Here is a 19,356-nt window from a genome sequence, read left to right on the forward strand (position 1 = left end):
TCTTTTGTGGTGGAAAGTAACTTGGTTGAGCTTGTTATTGGCTTGTAATAGAAAACTCTGAGATACAAGTTAGATCATGTTTTATATCACTACATTTACATATAAAGCATTTGGCAGATGTCCTTATCCAGTGTGACTTATACGAGGGCTTGAAGTCTCTATCAATAAATATGTTGTGATGCTAGCTCAACAGGTCAAGGAATAAGAATATGATCAGTCCAAAAAAGATTTGTGAGGTAATATATAAAGATAAACACACCAACAACCTGTAAAAAAAAACTAAACACACCATCAACTTTTAAAATAAATAAATAAATAAATAAATAAATAAATAAAATCCTAAATTAAGTACTACAGGACATAGCTACTACCTAGTTCCTTAGGTAGGTCTTTAGAAGTTGTATGAAAACAGCTAGTCACTCAGCTGTTTGAACATCTAGGGAAAGTTCATTCCATCACCCAGGTGCCAGAACAGAGAAGTGTTTTGATGCATACCTTCCTTGTACCTTGAGAGATGGTGGGATCAGTTGAGCAATGCTGGGGGATCTGAGGATGCCTGGTGAAGTGCATAAGCCCTGTGTGATAAGAACTTTAAGATAAGTTGGAGCCAATTTGTTTTTGCCTTCTGTACGCAATCATCAGTGTTTTAAAACTGATTCGGGCAGCAGCAGGAATTCAATAAAAGGAGTGTAGCAATGGAGTGGTGTGGAAGAACATAGGTTGAAAACAATTCACACAGCCGAAGTATGGAACTGTTGCATCAGTCAGTTGTTGAGTGGCGCTCAGAGGTAGACCTGCCAGGACTGAGTTGTTGTTGTAGTAGTCAAGTCTTGAAATGACAAGGGACTGAATGAGCACTTGAGTGGTCTATGTGGAAGGAAATGAATCCTTCTGATGTTGTAAAGGAGAAACTGACATGAGCGTGTCAGATTAGAGGACAGGTGATTGTCCAAGGCTGCACACAATGACCGAATATCAGAGAGATTACAAGATGAATAGCAGTTCAGTTCTCCATAAGTAGAGATAAGTAGCTGAATACCTTGGAAAAGGTTTGTTTTCAGATGTACAATAACGAGTCACTTTCAAGCCTTGAAATGAATTCCAGTATTTAATTATTTAAAGAACGTACTGTAATTCATTAGTAATAAATGTGCATTAATATAAAGCTATCATCCATCATCTTTATAGTGTTTGTTTACATAACCTTCCATGTAAAAAGCAGTCCATATAAGTGATGTTTTCTATGCACAATATCAAAAACATGCATTCAGTAAATTCTTAATGAAGCATATGTCTAAAAAAGCACTTCCTCTAGTCCATATTGACCTAGCAAGACACAAAATATATTAATTACTTTCTTTACACATGAATACATTTAATGGGATTTAGCTGTATTTTAGCACCTTCAAATAGCAAAATATACATTTGGAGTTCAATACAATTCCCAGATGCTTCCTGTGGGCAAGAGAAGTACCTTTTATTTGGAGCAACGATTCCTTACAGCACAGTACAGACAGTGGATTTCTCAAATTTGCTGTTCCATTGCTTCCTGTCACATAAATCTTCAGGGTGCAGTGCTGTATATCCCACAGACTCAACCATCCTCCTTTTTTGAATGCCATGCAGCAAAATACGATATGTTCCTGTAATGGGATTGCACAAGTCTTCAGAGGTGTTATTCTGAAGGTGCATGCTGCTAATTCCCAAGTCATTCAGTGCAATCTTGATCTCCTCCTCTTCTATACACAGGCCCTGGGAGGAATCCATCAGGTGACTGGGTGTCAGGCTTAGGCAGGGAAAAGGCTTGGGGTAGTCAATGCCACTCATCCAGGGACAGGTCATGATCTGGGAAATGCTGCTGCGGTCTGGAGGAACAGGCCTTAGCATGCCTTGAATGGTCTGCTGGCAAGGCACAGACACGTACTGAGGGATGCTGTAGATGCCCTGCAAGATACAGCGTTTTAGACGGCCCAGGTTTTCAGCATTGAACGGCATGGTAGCAGTCACCATGAAGTACAGCAAAACACCCAGTGCCCAGATGTCTACATAACGGCCTACATAGCCTTTCTCCTTAAACAGCTCTGGTGCCACGTAAGGAGGAGAGCCACAAAATGTGGTCAGGACGTCATTTGGACCACTCACAGTGCTGAAACCAAAATCACCTATCTTGATGCAGTAGCTGGTCGTGTAGAAAATATTTTCAGCCTTTAGGTCACGATGAACTATATTGCTTTCATGCTGTAATGATAGAAAAGGCAGAATGAGTTCCTATGAGATTATTTGATCAAGGTGCCTACTATATGGCCTATAATATATCTGGTAAGGATGATGTTCAGAATACATAAATATATAAATCATAACAATTGATTTAAACCCGCATAAAGAAGCTCAATGTCAAATTGATGCAGCAATCGTGTCAAGTAAAAACAAATTGAATTGCTTGGACAAATTCAATATGATCTCATAAAGCATAAATATTGCAACTCTGTCATAACAGTAGCATGTATTTGTTGTATGTTTTATTTTAAAAAAACAGATATCTGAACATCACATCATCATTTTGTAACAATAAGCTACAAATCATTTGTCATGACTTTCAAAGAAAGTCAACGTAAAAGTGCCATCACACCACCTTATGTAAATAAAAGAGTTACTATAATAAGCTCTTCTGTTAATCTGACAGAGGATTAAGCAGACTTTGACAGCCCACACCTGTTCTTTAACAAATGTTTATCTCAGCTAACATCAGTTGTCATAAAGGGCTTATGTACCTAGCTCTATGAGGACAGACGTTAAGTGAAGTGCCACATGCTCTTTCAATTATATTCATAATAAATTTCATACATAATTCTAATACATAGTTAATATTATATGGTTAAAGGGAAGACATCTGATCGGTGTATAGTATGCAACTTTTAAGGAAAGGATTATTAAGGTCTACTTTCAACATGAACTAATTCAAATTCTCAGCTTAGATTTGATATAAGAACCACATATTTCTCACCATGTATTTAACAGCTGAAATGATTTGCGCAAAGATGAGCTTGCTTTCCAAGTCGGACAGGCGTCCCCTTGTGCTGATGCGTGAAAAGAGGTCTCCTCCGCTTCCATACTCCATAACCAAGTACAGGTGCTTACTTGTTTCAACTACCTCATAAAGACGCACAATGTTTGGATGGGACAGTCTTTGCAAACAAGATATTTCAGAAGCAAATAACGTTTGTGTCTTCTTATCCAAGCGCCTTTTATTAAGGATCTTGACTGCAACACGCTCTGGACAGAGAGAGAAAGAGCAGAGGACACATTAACAAAGACTACAAGAGAACCTTATAGTAATAAATGTAAGTGTAAAATGTAAGTGTATTGTACACATGCTGGTTATTGGGAGTCATGCAAATGCAGTATATTCAAAAATAAGTGGCATCTACAGAATGTAACTCAAGCCTTAAACAGCTTAAAAAAATTAAACACAGCTAACTCTGGGAAATTGAAAAGTACTAAATTTCTTTACAAACACTGAGAAGCATTGCTCTAAAGAAGGAGTGTGTGATTAATAGTTCACCTTTAGTTAAGGCATGAACACCAAGCCTGACTTGTGAGAAATTGCCAGTGCCGATTTCCCCTCTGAGTTCATAGAAGGCTATCCTTTTACCCAGAATTATGTCACTGATGATGGATTCATTGTGGGACATGTCATACACAACCCTCTCAAACGCTGTTTGGTTCATTTGTTGCTCTGCTGTTATTGCTGGTGCTCTGGATCCCAGAAGTGGAGGTCTGGTGGGTTTGATCAGAGTTTGGGTTTTGTTTTTTTTTTCCTCATATCGCTTCGGACATGCCTTCTGACATATATAACCTAGGTATAGATCAAACCAACAGGAAAAAATTCAGGAGAAGTAGTTACATTACATTTTCATTCAAAAATCCAAGAATAGTTAAATAATGTACATCTTAACCTATTTAGAATAAATTGTATGCAGTTAAACCTACAAACATATTTTTTATTGATTATCACAAAGGAAGCTTTGGGTCTTAGTATACAATTAAAATCCAGCTGTTAGGAGTCTAATTTTTGAGGTTACAACAGTCCAAGTCAATGCTCAGCATCTTTGAGCTATAGCTGCAACATTTTAAAACTTTTGGCAATAAAAGACAAAAACTTTTATACCAGTTAGCAAATGTTCACATTATGACAATGTAATGTAATGTAATGTAATGTAATGATAATCACTATTCACAATTCAAAATTGTGTTCAAAAATCTGTCTGGTATTTTGGCTATTTGAAAAACCTTCAAAGGACACCTTAGCACAGGATGAATGCTGAATACTTTATGTGACTGATCTCCTGGTGACAGTCTGGGTCACTATGGATCAAAATGGATGACCGTGAGCATGTCGATGTAGCAGACACCACATATTAAATCTCCCAGACAGATATACAGCAAGGTCAGGACAAAACAGTAAGCAAATTGTAATCAGCCCCTGTCATTGCCCGAGGAATGATGGAACATTTTTACATAGATAATTAATTATATAAATGCTTTTTCTACTAAGAGAGAGCAATCTTTAATCCAGATAAAAATTAACATGAAGATCTTTATTTTATCCCCATTGTTAAAGTAGTATTTAGCTTTTTTTATTTTATTATATTCCACAATGTTTTAGAATGCACAATGTTCCCTTGCCAACATCCCTTTAACTTTAATCCCTTTTGCAAGCACGGACAGATCAACGCAGTACAATTGACAGGGAAAAGATGTTGTATCCATCTAAGATTAGAGGCCAGTTTTAGCATCACACTCTTAGGACCAGCTTTATTTCTAAAAAAAAAAAAAAAGATTTCCGAGAATCTGTTATCTTTATTTTAATTTGGTGACCTTTATGCATTATGCTAAATTATATGAACAAAGTTAATGGAACAAAATGTTATAAAACAAGGACACAAAAATTTGAACACAAAAATATTCTAAACACATTTTTTTATAAAATTTGAGCTGAGATTTTGGGAACTGCTGAATAGTGCATATACATATGTTAGGCATCATGTGTGTTACACTATTTCTGTAGCTAATGTCTTTTGTTTCCTTTGTGATTTCAAAATTACATTTAGATTTAGAAAGCAAATAAACAGAGCCCCTAATTGTGATCAATATAAAAAGAATAGAAGCAAAATATCATAATTTCAGAGCAAATATATATTTCTATTATAATATGAGAATACAGGTAAAAACATATAGTTAGAGGATAAACAACAAACAGACACCCACATTGAGTATTTTATTATTCACTGACCTATAAATTATGAAAGTATTTGACACTGACCTGGTAGCTGAGGGTCCTTCATCTTCCTGTCTGTAGCAGAGAATTGTCTATATTGAGTAAAACAACGCTCTGGCTCTCTAAACCTCTACAGATCATTAAGGGGCAATCCAATTAGAAGGACGTATTAATATCTGAGCTGTTGCTGCCTGTGAAAACACTGCAGACATGCTTTATCCACGTGCTGCTCCAGTAACTCACTTACATATTATTAAGTAATACATATATAATATTATATTATATAATATATTACAATATATACAATGTAAATGAATTAATGGGTGGCCTCTGTCTAGTCCTTCTGGGTACTATTTGTATGCATATAATACCCTGGTAAAATATACCAGAAGGATACTATTAACCTAACAATGACATTTGTATGCCTATAATACCCTTAAAATGTATCTCAAACAGGAGGGAAACTACTCCTTTACTATGACCTTGAACCAGTTGTTTTGCAGGTTAGAATAATAATAATTCCATATAAATCCTTCAAATATTAGATCTTTCATTAGATATCAGTGAGAATCCTGGATTTATGGACAACAGAAACATGACTTGTTAGCTAGAAAATGGGCTTTTGGTTTCCTGAATATAAACCTGAACATATAAACTGGTACGACAAACAGGACAGAAGTTATTATTAAGAAAAACAATTGCAGACATTTTGACCTTGTTGTGACCTTGACCCCATTTGTGTCAATTGCAAAAACGAATTAGATCATGTGCTGGATAGAACGATAATTCCATATAAATTCTTCCATGTCTGTGACACAGACAGACAAGCCAAAGCACAAATAAATCACTCTCTGAATTGCTTATTGCAACTTCTCTGTGTCATTTATCCATCAAATATTAGACATGTCTCCACAACACAGCAAGTGTCACCCAGCTATTCTGAACCTGTTTTAAACGAGTAAAAAATCTTAATGTAAGCTTTTTAAAAATATAACGAGTTTAGAAACTCATTCTTGTTTTTTTCTTTTTTTTTCTCTTAATTTCTATTTCATTTGTTTAAAGCAGTGTGAGTGAATGAGAGTGTGTATGTGCCCTGCGATGGGTTGGCACTCCGTCCAGGGTGTATCCTGCCTTGATGCCCGATGACGCCTGAGATAGGCACAGGCTCCCCGTGACCCGAGGTAGTTAGGATAAGCGGTAGAAAATGAGTGAGAGTGAGAGTGAGTGTTTAAAGCAATTAACCAAGCAACTGTGCACATCTGGGAACATCTGGGAATCGCACAGAATGAGCTGGAATCTGTTATAGAGAAGTCTGAACTGACCTTCTTAGCCTGTTGCCACACACAAAAAGTCTTAAATTGACACCTGAAATATATATATAAAATCTGTTCTTAGTGGGATAACCTCTAACCTTTGTGTAATGAGGTGACGTGACTCCAGCGTCCCGCCCCTTCGCCCTTACTAGTGTGATTTGGTGGGAGAAAAATAGCGCGCTTTCGGTACACTTTGAAAATCGGATGTTTACTGCGGTGGAGCAAATCCTTGGAGTAAGAACTCAGCACCGGGGTGACTATGGCCACGGGAGTAGCGGTGAGTGTATGTGCCTCGGAGCCTGAGCCTGAGCGGAGTGAAGAGGAAGTGCGGGGAACAGAACCAGATGAGGAGCACCAGCAGCACCCCGGGCCTGTCGTGGGCCCTCAACACCGCCTGGCTAAATTACCCCTGTCCCGGATTAAAGCCCTTATGAAGGCTGACCCTGACGTAAGTCTGGCGAGCCAGGAGTCTGTGTTCATCATAGCTAAAGCCACGGTGAGTGTCTTGACCTACATGCATTACAATTTGTCTAGTTAATATAATCCAATAATAACCTAGGCGTCAACGTAACAGTAGCCAGAGGTTTTTAATTACGATAATAATTAATGTAAGAAGTATCAGGCTAAGTTTAGCCTGCTATCAGCAGCACCCAGTTAACACAGTCTGTCTGTTGCTATCGCTAGCATGATGTGTTAGTTTGAAGTCAGAGTAACTGGACATAACGTCTTTGCTACGAGTCTGTGAAAATATTAGCTAGCTTAACAGTTCAGCAGTGTTTGAGCTAATGTTATTATGATAATATGCTCGGTCGGGGTGGTCTAGTTTTTTCCCCAGGAGAAAGTAGCTAATGCACGCTGTTAAAGGTTATGGACGTTTTCCGGTGTCGCCATGACACCTAATTTGCATATTCATGAGATTGTCATTCTTGTGTGCAAATCGAAAAACGGGTTAGATAGAGAAGATAATGTAGAGAGAGAATATAACAGATATTTTATACGACATTTAGCAGAGCAATATATGTATTGTTTGTTCATTCACCACAAACTGTTCATATTTCTGAAATAGAGTAAAAATCTATATTCAAATTTCTGTAAAATCAAACAAAAATCTAGCAGTGATAGGAATATATATGTGTGTATGTATGTGTGTGTATATCTGTGTGTGTATATAATATACTGCCATAAATCAACAAGATACAAAAAAATACAAACAGTGGACTGTCTGTTAAAGAATAGTCTTCTTATACTAGTCAACAAGCCCTTAAATCTTTATGCATTTAAGTAAGCACTTATTTTCACAGGGCCACACCAACTTGTAAAGAGTATATCTCAGAAACTAATGCAAACACAGACCTGAAATGTTTGCACATTATTTATTACATACATACATATACATACACACACTATCTATCTATCTATCTATCTATCTATCTATCTATCTATCTATCTATCTATCTATTTAATAAGCCTAAAAGTTTGGATGGTCAAAAATTTTTAGTGAATGATTATTGGGCAGAATAATGATTATTATTTGGGTGTCAGAAAGACTGGTGATTGGTTGTGTGAAAGAATGGTGATTAATGATTGGTTGTTCAGAACATAAGCTTTACATGCCAGTGGTGAACATAAGCTTTACACACTAGTGCTCTCTGTGTTGTGGAGCTTCAGATAGAATCTTGGTTATTTTTCTATGGCTAGGTCAATGTGTGGTCTGGTTCCTAACATTATTATATAATTATGAGCTTTGTATAGGCCAGCCGGTTCTGTTTGAAACATATGGCAATTTCTGTAACCTTTAAGGAGCTGTTCGTGGAAATGATATCCAAGGATGCGCTTGTTTATGCACAGCAAGGAAAAAGGAAAACTCTACAGAGGAAAGATCTAGGTACGTTTTATGAGAGTTTTATGTTTAGTGACTTTTTATCTCACTTTGCTCTTGTATTAGTAATGTGTGTGTCCCTTTTCAACAGACAATGCTATTGAGGCAGCAGACGAGTTTGCATTTCTAGAGGGTAAGTAAGCAATTTCTAGCTAGTCTGAAATCACTTCTTGGTTATTTTAACTGGACATTACTTTAAAAAAAGACAACCTTTCATTTATAGAACAGTCAAATTAGCACATTTTCATATTTTCTTGAAATAACTTGTTTACGGATGTTGAATGTTTCAGATTGTATAAAAAAAAAGGTAGTGCATTATTTTTAAATATTAAAACTCAGCATTCCGTTGAACAGCGCTGCTATAGGAATGCGTATTATATTCATAAATAGTCTGCTTTAACTTTTATTTCAGTGGGCCAACAATCTAGACCAAAACTGCACTTTACTTGGTACTTGTTTTTTAATGATATGCCAAGTGGCTGATGGTAGGAGAAGGGAATTTGTTCTTTCACTGCAGTGTGAATGCATGTGCATTGTACTGCTAAGTGTTCCAATCTAACAACTCTGAAGGCCACTGAAGAACACAAACGTTAATTTTTAAATTCAGTGACCTATTAGAGTTTAGTTGTGATGTTTTTGTGCTATCTGAAGAAGGGATGTTTCTATAATTTTAATATCTGTAATACGAGTAATTTTCTATAATTTTCTGTTAGTCATTGTTAATTGACATGTTTTTTATATTTTGTCTCCTTTATTTTCAGGTACCTTGGACTAACTTGAATTTGCCTTGCTGTAATAAGGAAAAAGATTGACATTTTGTTTATTTTTGTACAGCTCTGAGCAGGGGAACTCTACTTTTTTTTTTTTTTGGGACAACTGGCGTTGTTTATGGTCATTTTTTAGTATGAAGATGTACAGCTTAGTATATATTGACAAATCTCATTGCAGAATTTGTCATTGTCTGTGAAGTGACAATTCTATTTGTGAATACTACTATGCTCTTGCAAAATATTTTAAAGTTGCAATAAAGACTTATTATTATTATTATTATTATTATTATTATTATTATTATTAGTTTGCTATAGCAGATTCCAGCTCATCCTGTGTGATTCCCAGATGTTCCCAGATGTGCACAGTTGCTTGGTTAATTGCTTTAAACAAATTAAATAGAAATTAAGAAAAAAAAATACAGAATTAGTTTCTAACCTCGTTATATTTTTAAAAAGCTTACATTAAGATGAGCAAAACTACAATACCCAGCATGCAATGTACTAATTATTCCACTTTTGGTAATCCCTTTCTAGACACGTCACTCTGACCCCAGTCACAATTTCAGCTTGAAAATTATACCAGTATAGTAATTTTTTTTTTTTTTTTTTTTTTTTTTTTGATTTAAAAAAAAAATCAAACTAGATTTGTATTCTAAATTGCTTATTGGCATTCAACATTTAATAAACTGGCATAAATCAGCAAGTACAAAACAGTGGACTGTCTATTAAAGAATAGTCTTCTTATACTAGTCAACAAGCCCTTAAAACTTTATGCTTTTAATTAAGCACTTGTTTTCACAGGGCCACACCAACCTTGTAAAGGGTATATCTCAGAAACTAATGCAAACACAGACCTGAAATGTTTGCACATTATTTATTGGGAATAGTTTAGAAAATATGAAATCAGCCTGAGAGAGTCAGATGTTGACATTTTATTTTTTTTAATTCTGAATTGAGGTGCATATAAGGGGTCAAAATCTTTAAGTGTGCATACAGCACTTTAATCTGGAGGAATATAAAAGAGATTTAAAAACACTTGGATTTGAAAAATAGGATTCTAAAGAAAACTGGCCCCATGTGAGTTCCATATCTGGTTAACCCAAAAAAAGGAGCTCAACTGAGTTAGAAGTCATTAACCTGTGACCATGAAACTACGAGCAAAAGAAGATAAGGTATTTGTTGAGAAGTTTAGTATACTTTGGGAAGACCTACAGTTGCACACTGTTAACCTTCTGTAGCTTTTCTCACTAGCACAGTTCTTGTATATTCTGGCTTAACAGTGTATTGTTGGGTGTCGCTGTCAATTCTGCTGTGTTAGAAATTTTCCTTAAACATACCGTCCGCTCTGACATGGGATATGGGTCCCATGTAAGAGCACACATTTTTACATTATTATAATGTTTTATGTTAACTGAAGCCCTTGGCTTGTATCTGGAGGATATTTTGGCATGAATGTCAGGGTCTTGTAATAATAAACAAAGTGGACAGTGATTGTATGTTCAGCCAGCGTAGACAATATTACAGTTAACAGCGATAACATTTTACCAATAGGATATCCGTTACTATAACAGGGCTCGTTTTGCTAAGCAGGTTGGACTGCACTCCGCTGGGATTGTATGTCTTTGCTCACAGTTTTTCTTGTCAGTTTTTGTAAATCCTTCCGGATCTGCCTGTCTTTCCGCATGATTGTGATTTTTATAACTTCATACCAGTGAATCAGTGAGGCTTTCTTTCAGCATTGTTTGGTATATTTATGGCTGCACAATGTTCAATGTGTCCCAAAATGACCAAAAAGGTATGCAGAAAATGTGCATACCTTTCTGTCTTGGACACCGGCTTAAATGAAAAGGAATGTTTTTACAGCCGAATGATTCCAGCCTGAATTCTTGGTATCCTCTCCTGTACATATAGACTTTTTACTCATGGCCTCAGATATGTGTTCCTCTTATCATCCTCATATGAATCAACTGACTTTGTTTAAATGGCAACATAAACCTAATTTAATTCTGTTAGTGTTAAAAAACTATTTTGTCATGTGTTTATTATTTTCTGGGTTTTACATCCAGTCTTTTTTGCCATGCTGTTAACACCTTTGCATTTATTTATGAAAAGGAACATTTGGCCAACTCAGAAGATTGTGATTTTAATAGAAATCAAGCAGGTATCATTTCATATATCATCATATTGAAAAATTTGAAGCAAAATATGAACAATAAAAGAAATAACACAGAAAACACTGATTAAAATGGAATAGGGTGTAAAATGTTTTTTGCAAGTTATTGTTTATTATTTTTTTGCGATTAATGTGTAATTAATACAAATTACAGTACATTCTAGTGTCCCTTGATGGTTCTGTGGATTTTTACAACTTTTTTCTTTTCTTTTTGTTCTTTTAAGTGTAAAATATGCTTGATCGATATAATTTTATAGAATTTGAAATCTTGGGCATACACTCTTGATAAAGTTCTGTAGGTACTGTTCTTATTAGGTTATTACACTGGCCATGTGTCCACACAACCATTGCAACTCACCATATTTTTTTAATTGTTTAGTAATTTCATTACTTTGACACTCATAGTATGCATATGTTGTGGAAACAAATGATTGCCTTATCAGCTATATCACATGTGCAGGTTACTTTACTTCCTGAACAAGTGCAAACCAGAGTGTGAGTTTATTCAAATTCAAGGGAACCACAGGACAGTTTCCACAGAAACTCTAATCACCTCCTACAGGTCTCAGTTTTAGTGTGCTTTCTGGTCCACATGACCGCTTTCACAATTTTTATGGGAACTGTCTAATCTGCCAGTATGAGTGCCATCTTAGTTTACTAAAGTAGTTGGAATGTTTGGTTGCCTGCCAACTTCCATCTATCAGTCATACAACACCAGTCATCTACTGACCTGGGAGGGTGAAGGCTGATACATGCTTTCCCTGAAACGCGTAAAGCCAGTAAACTATCTTTTTATATGCTGCTCATTCTGTCACAGGTCAATGAAAGACACATACATGTGCTAACAGACATGCTACATCTTACACATACATGTGCTAACAGACATGCTAGTGTTGTTATAACAGGCAAGATAGTGCACAGAAAATGTTGGCTTTGTTTATTTATTTTTACAGAATGCTGTAAAAGTATAATGTATTCTGTGATGTACATAGTAAACTGAGGATCTTCAAGTGCACTTCATTCTTTTTCAGTTGCTAGGCTTGCAAAGCTGTTGAATCAAAGATGACAAGGTAAATGATTTACATGTTCACATTACATTACTTAATTTTGCATTATTATTTGCATTGTTCACGTTTACCTTATGAATCCATTTTTTTAGTAATTTACACACAATGTGAACTGCTGAAAACATCTGCCATCCACAGATGTAGCTAAAATAAATCATAAACAATGAATACTGAATAAATATTGATGCTTATGTTGAGAGGATTTTTCTTTTTTTTCATACTATAAATCCCTCTATCCCGATTTTCTGTGATGAATCCCATCGGGTCCATCCATAACTAATGTCAAGTGGAACTTCTTTAGATAGCCATTGAACGACTGTTATAATTAATAGTTTATAGCGCTCTTGGTGTGTTTTTGTGTACTGCATCATTACAGATGTTGAAACTTTTACATAAAGAAAGTACATATTGTGTGCATGTGCAGTATATGATGTAGTGTTTAGTCATTTGAAACCTCTCACATGGCCAAACTCAAATTTACCCTCATTGAGACTCTCATTCATTATGTAATCATATCATATTTCAGTTTTCTTTTGAACATGAAAACAGTTTCTACATCATTAGTGGTAAACCTTGAAAAATGGCCTATGCAACATGTCATAAGCCAAACTAGTACCAAATCATACATGTACGTTATTCGCCAAATATATTTATATAAATGGCATATAGTGTACATGTTTATATTTATACATATGTTTTTTTTTTTTGTTTTTTTTTTGTTTTTACAAAAAAATAAGTCATACTTCCACCTCATATCCTGCTGTGAATCCTCATCATCTTGGTGTGAAGCACTTGGAAGAGAGGAGAGAGGAGACACAGAGCGAGGATCACACACAAGCAAGAACAGTGAGGAGGAGGTGGGTGTGTTAGCATGTGAGAAAACGACAGCAGGCAAAGGGAGGGAGTCAGTGAGTGGAGAGATATAAAAAAAATCCTTCCAGAAGATAGCAGATAACAGAACACAGTCGTTTGTTTTATACGGAAGATTGACCATGTTGCTGCAGACCCTCTTCATGCTCTCTGCAACTGTTTTTTTCGGCTATTTGGAAGGTAAGAGGAAAGAAACAGCACTGCTGCTTTGAGATGCTCAGGAGTTTTGCATTAGTGGCATATCAAAAATTGGCAGAAGGAACAGATCATGGTGGAAGGTATAGAAGGAATTATCTGTTTGCTGTAATAATCTTTTGATGGTAATCAGCCATGTGTGCTGGTAAGAACGAGGCTGCTCTGTGTTACTATGCCAGCCACAGGAAAATCTAGCACATTAGCTTGTTTTTGTTTGCTCTGCATTTCCGATCATTACAATATGTGTAAGTGTGGCATAATCCTCATCTATAATGAAGGATACATAAATGTGAATATGTGAAGGTCATTTGTGTCAGCCATATTGTGTCATGCTTGAGCAATAACAAAACATGTGGATGTACAACACCACCCATGTACTACATATTTTAATGTGCATTCTAACTATTGTTGAGGTTTTTTATTTTTTCCATATTGGAAGTATCTCTAGTGATTGGCATGTACGTAGATCAAGAATGGCAAAGTTTGCAAGATTTTGTCTGAAAGTTTGTTGCCTTTTTGTAAATTGTCATTAAATGGTATCTCTGGCAGGAAAGGGTGTTCAGATGCAGAGGGATGTTCAGTGTTGTATGCAGTACTCGCAGCAGAATGTGCGGACCAAAGATGTTCTTAAGTTTGAGGTGCAGACAGAGGGGCCAGACTGCAGCATAAGAGCCATCATGCAAGTATTTCAGGCATCTTGAAACCATTACATACCTGGAAAACTATAGCTTTTTTTTTTTTTTTTTTAAATCATACAATCTTTGCAGGATATGTTTTATCATGAAATATGGTATTGTCAGTCAAGAATGCACTCGAGACTGGATGAAAAATAGCAAAATGGTTGTTTTTAATGGGCCAATTTTTCTTGTGCTGATTTAAACCTCCATTTTAGATAAAAAGAAATCTAAGAAGGAACGAACTTTGTCTGACTTGTTTGTTACTGACAGATTGTACACTAAGAAGGTGGTGAAGTGTGCAGACCCCAGGGACAGGAAAGTGAGGAGATTACTGAAGAAACTGAGGCAGAGAGCCAAAGCCCACAAGTCCATGCAGGTTCTGCCGCAAAGACGTTTGCCTGTCATGTCAAAGGTCAGTCTTTTGTATTATTGTAGCATGTTTTTTTTAAAGTTTATTTTTATGATCATATAGTGTCGAGATCTTACATCTTATTAAATAAGGGTTGGTGTGTCAGCAGACTTTCATTCCAACCAAGCTGGAGATTTCACTCATTTAACCAGTTCATCTTAGTCTCCAATCAGCTGTCAGGTGTACCTCCAATTTAGCTGTAATAAACTTGTAGCTATTTTGTTCCTTTGCAGTAACCCCTAGGATATAACCCCAGACTTCATATCCAGTGCTACTAAGTGCAATAAAATTACATTTTGTAGAGATGAAAGGACAATATTTTCATGACGTAACCTCAAACCAAACTGACTTGAGAGGCTATTCCACTTACATTTTGATATAGGCTACAAGCTAGCATAATTTTTAGAGTAAGTAGAGTGTTGACAGTGTACAGTCTTTGAGCAGTTTCAGTGTTCTTTATAACAGGTGTATTTCATGTAACGGGTGAAGCAAATACAAAAGAGATAATACCAGGTTTGCCGAGTTTCACCAAAATTTTCTTACTCAAATACATCTTTAAAAAAAGCTATTATTAAAACTATTACTGAAACCTCAAAGGAAGAGACGTTTTTCTTCAAGGTCACTATGCGCCAAACATAGTTCTAATGAATAAATATATTTATATACCTATATGCACTTGGACTTTCTTTGTGTACAATGATTGTTTTAATACAGGTTATTTGCTATTAAACAGGGCCTTTGACCTTTGGAATGTGTAAAGTAGCCCAATTTGGTATAAAAATGAAAATGTTCACAGAGCATGGGGCAGTATGTTTCTAGCTCCAATGGGCCTTTAGTAGTGCTTTCATACAGTTTCTATTTTTGACCACTAGGTGAAAATAAGCCTGTGGAGATAAATCCCACAAAGTCCCACAATTTCATCTCATCTAGAATTGCCTTATATTTGTCAACTTTTTTAAAGTTCAGTAGTCAGTCACTCAAAAGAAATAATTACTATTTCAACGGAAATCAAAAGTGTGTGAGATAGGGCTTTGGCCCACCTGTCTCTATGGAAAAGCTACCAATGATACCAACTAAGCTCAGGCTGTCTGGGAAAACCATTCACATTGAAATTGTGAAAGAAAATATGTTTTATCTCAAACAAAATGTATACAATTGAGTAGTTGAAGGTTAAGGGCCTTGATTAAGTGCTCAACAATGGCAAGCTTGGCAGTATTGGGGTTTTAATTCACAAGTTTAATTTCTTATCCACTGAGCATTTACGTGGATCACTGCATTTAACGATTTCAATCTAATTCTACTGAAAGACATCCTGTCCATACATATACCTCTACATACAGTATATGCCCAACTCTTTTTATATTAAATAAGTTCTTACTATGATTATTAATATCATCCATGCCAATCTCAGTCTCTCACAGTTACGCACAGCTTTATCCTTGTCTTTGACATGGTATTATAGTATCATGGATGAGGAAATCACTGATGATTCATTCATTTCTGCTTTGTTCACTATATTTCTTGTGTTTAATGTCTGTAATAGGTCATTTAATTTCAACATTTTAATTCTGTATATTGATCAGATGTAGGTCTGTTTTGCAACGAATATGTATGTATGAGAGTAGGACATTTGTTCTGTGAGAAAAGCACACTTGGCTCAGCAGGTGTTACTGTAGCTGACTTCAGGCAGACACACACTGTGTTTGTTACTGGCTCCTTAACCCAGGTATTTTTGCAGAAACACAGTCAAAACAAGGGTAGAAAACAGACAAAACAAAAAACATTTTCATTTTGTTTTGGTAAAAATTTATGTATGTTTATGTAGGTGTAGATGGATATTCATGCCTGTTTGACAGAATTTAGCCACAACAATATAAAGTATCCCGTTCAATCCTGATCTCAGGTTTGCTTTCATTTACTGTTCAGGTTCTCTCATGTCAGCATTGGTCTCCTTTGTATTCTCTTCCATTAGGTGGATTGGCAAGGTAAACTGCCCTTAAGATAAAATGAGTGTACTGTATAAATAAGACAGACTAGCATCCCATACAAGGTGTATTCCCAGGATAGGCTTGAGTTTCACCACAATTCTGAATAAGTAAAAACAGAAAGTGACTGAGCCACTATGATATTCTAGGCTCAAACCAATCTATAGTCTGCTACAAATGTATAAAAGGTAACACTGTTACCAGTTAATCAGTTATTTTAGTTGGATTCATACTAGCAAAGGGCTAGTATGAATCATAGTTCAGTCGTAGGAACTTGACGAACCATGTTGTTTTTGACCACGTGGAAAGAAAGGAAAACAGTGGTAGTGAATCCACTAGTGTTTTTTTTTCTTTTCTTTTTTCTCTTTTCTTCAAAGAGGTATACAGTGACTGAAATGACTGTATAATAAATCTATCTTACTGATGATTATTATTACTGTTTTTTTTGTCTTCATCAGATCCAGTAATTTATGGGGAGAATCTGACCACGTTAGCCTTTTCATCTGTCACTGTCTTCTTGAACGTATGTAGATCACTGATTTTCAATACAGAACATGCAGTACGCTGTCCCTCTGAGACATGTAATATTTTAGATCTCTTGAAAATGACTGTTAATCTATATATGCCAAAGCATTATTTTTAACTCTGTACTTCAAGCTTGTTCATTCTCTATATACATTATATGTGTATCTTATAAGCTATACAAGCTGTTATATAGAGTTAAAGTGACTTGACTGTTCCTGGCTCAAAAATAGTGCGAATACATATTCTATTATGTATGGTAATGCAATCAATTTTTATATATACAGAAATATTGGAAAATGCTGTGTACATTTTGTTTTTATTTTGAAAATAGAAAGATGGAGTTCTTTGTCTTTTCAAAAGGACAAATTAAGAGCACACACGTTTGTAACACATTTTTTAAAACAAGAGTTGCCACTATAATAGTTTTACTTTGGAAGGATTAAAAAAGACCTCTAAGGAATACTTTTACTAAAAGTGTAGCATTAGTCAGGATTTGCTGAAACAGTGGCCATGGATGGGTCTGATTTGTTATGAACATAAAATACATAAAGGTGCAGAACTGTGATGTTTCTGGGAGCATTAACAAAACTAGATTGACACCGACACAACCTCATGACTAAGACTTAAATACGTTATGCAAAATAAGAACTAATCTGGCATATGGTCAGAATTCTGGTTTCAACAACTGGTTAAAATCCTGCTGACAACTATTCAAGTTGTCAAATGAGAACCAGTTTTTCACAATTTACACCTGATATTGTCTAGTGGATGACTTTGGGTACTCCTTGTAATTATCTGTACTAATGTGGACCCAGTGCATTAAAAAACAGAGGTACAAACTCACACAATTACACTAATTATCATGACTATCATCTCAGTCATTAATGCTGCACTGCTACATGTTGCCACATATATGCTGTATTTTTGACAAAAAAACCCATAAATGTTCAGTTGTTCATTCAGTTCATTTGTTTTATTTTTAACTTTTGTTAAAACAGAATATCTATTAACCATCAGCATGCCAGTTACATATACAAGGCAGCAAAAAAACCTTCCTGAAATTTTGAAATGATAAGCTGTTTGAAAAAGAAAAGCACAATATTGTGTGCTTTTAAAAATGAGTCATTTTTATATTTTCCCTATATTTTAAATCAAGATATTCCCCTTTAGACAGTACTGTCAACAAACCAGACACAGACTGAATCGTGAATCAGTTTCTCAAAAGGTTCTGAACAAGAGATGTCAAAAGTTTGTCTTTAAATATTAGATAATGTATTTTCAAACATTTTATTAAAAGTATTTAGATATACTTTTATCTTGTAGTAAGATAGTCAAAGCAAACCAACCAAACCAGAAATGTGACAAATTTACAGTTTGAATGCTTAAGGAAGTCAAATCTAGGGGAACACTGTGCATTTTGTGATGCATCTAGGCATGATGCAAAGACAACAGAATCAAGGGTGTTTGTAATCAAAATGAAGATCAAGGGAACGTTACATAAACTGATACACTCGATGCACAGCTAAAATGAAACTTGAATGAAGTTGTTGCAATTTCAATAGTGCAATTGTGACATGCTCAAGATTGGAAAGTAAATTTTGTAAAACAGTAATACACCATTGTATAATACAGAGCACAGCACTTAAAGGCAATACACACGGCTTTCTGTCTGTTGTTTTTTATGCTTTATAGCAATGTATCTGTCTAAAAAACAGTCATTCTTATTTTAGAAAGACAACAATAAAAAGAAAAGTGTAAAGAAAAAGTCTGAGAAGCCTTTTCTTTGCTGTTCGCCATGACTCACGGGTTTGACTAAATTCTACGGGTTTTCCCATTCCCAACTACATATTTCTTTACACTTAAAGATAACAGCAAAACTCAGTATTGTCAGGTGTAAAAGTAATCCCATGGTAATATTAATACACAATCATTCTAACACATTAGCATTGACATTTAAATTTAGGGCATTTGGCGGACACAAGGGGGATTATATAGCAGGTGCTGAATATAATGTAAGCCTAATATAAATGTATTGTGTTCTGTAAAACAAAATATTGAAATGCTGATATGCTTAATTTTTCTGTAAGGAGGTCAAGGTCAAATGCTGTATGAGAGGCATGCTGAAATGCTGTTGCTGTATAAGAGGAAAAAAACACGACCAGGTGTGATGGTCTAGTCAAATGATAAACAGTTATCCACATTGCTTGAGGCCACA

The 19,356-nt window shown here is 35.5% G+C and overlaps 3 protein-coding genes across 3 annotated transcripts; 2 read left to right on the forward strand and 1 right to left on the reverse strand.

Moving 5' to 3' along the window:
* Positions 1-1,187: 1,187 nt before the first annotated feature.
* LOC113657734 (serine/threonine-protein kinase NIM1) lies at positions 1,188-6,352 on the reverse strand. Its single transcript, XM_027169739.2, has 4 exons — positions 5,324-6,352; positions 3,563-3,856; positions 3,005-3,273; positions 1,188-2,238 (listed from the first exon to the last, which is right to left on the reverse strand). The coding sequence occupies exons 1-4, from the start codon at positions 5,343-5,345 to the stop codon at positions 1,498-1,500; spliced, it is 1,326 nt and encodes a 441-aa protein (XP_027025540.1). The 5' UTR covers positions 5,346-6,352; the 3' UTR covers positions 1,188-1,497.
* Positions 6,353-6,707: 355 nt separating this feature from the next.
* pole4 (polymerase (DNA-directed), epsilon 4, accessory subunit) lies at positions 6,708-9,517 on the forward strand. Its single transcript, XM_027170112.2, has 4 exons — positions 6,708-7,087; positions 8,392-8,476; positions 8,562-8,603; positions 9,232-9,517. Exons 1-4 carry the CDS (start codon positions 6,851-6,853, stop codon positions 9,243-9,245), a joined length of 378 nt encoding a protein of 125 aa, XP_027025913.1. The 5' UTR covers positions 6,708-6,850; the 3' UTR covers positions 9,246-9,517.
* Positions 9,518-13,343: 3,826 nt separating this feature from the next.
* ccl44 (chemokine (C-C motif) ligand 44) lies at positions 13,344-19,351 on the forward strand. Its single transcript, XM_027170113.2, has 4 exons — positions 13,344-13,530; positions 14,095-14,224; positions 14,493-14,634; positions 17,075-19,351. The coding sequence occupies exons 1-4, from the start codon at positions 13,473-13,475 to the stop codon at positions 17,081-17,083; spliced, it is 339 nt and encodes a 112-aa protein (XP_027025914.1). The 5' UTR covers positions 13,344-13,472; the 3' UTR covers positions 17,084-19,351.
* The last annotated feature ends 5 nt before the right edge of the window (positions 19,352-19,356 follow it).

Source organism: Tachysurus fulvidraco, chromosome 2, assembly GCF_022655615.1.
Source record: "Tachysurus fulvidraco isolate hzauxx_2018 chromosome 2, HZAU_PFXX_2.0, whole genome shotgun sequence".
Taxonomy (NCBI): domain Eukaryota; kingdom Metazoa; phylum Chordata; class Actinopteri; order Siluriformes; family Bagridae; genus Tachysurus; species Tachysurus fulvidraco.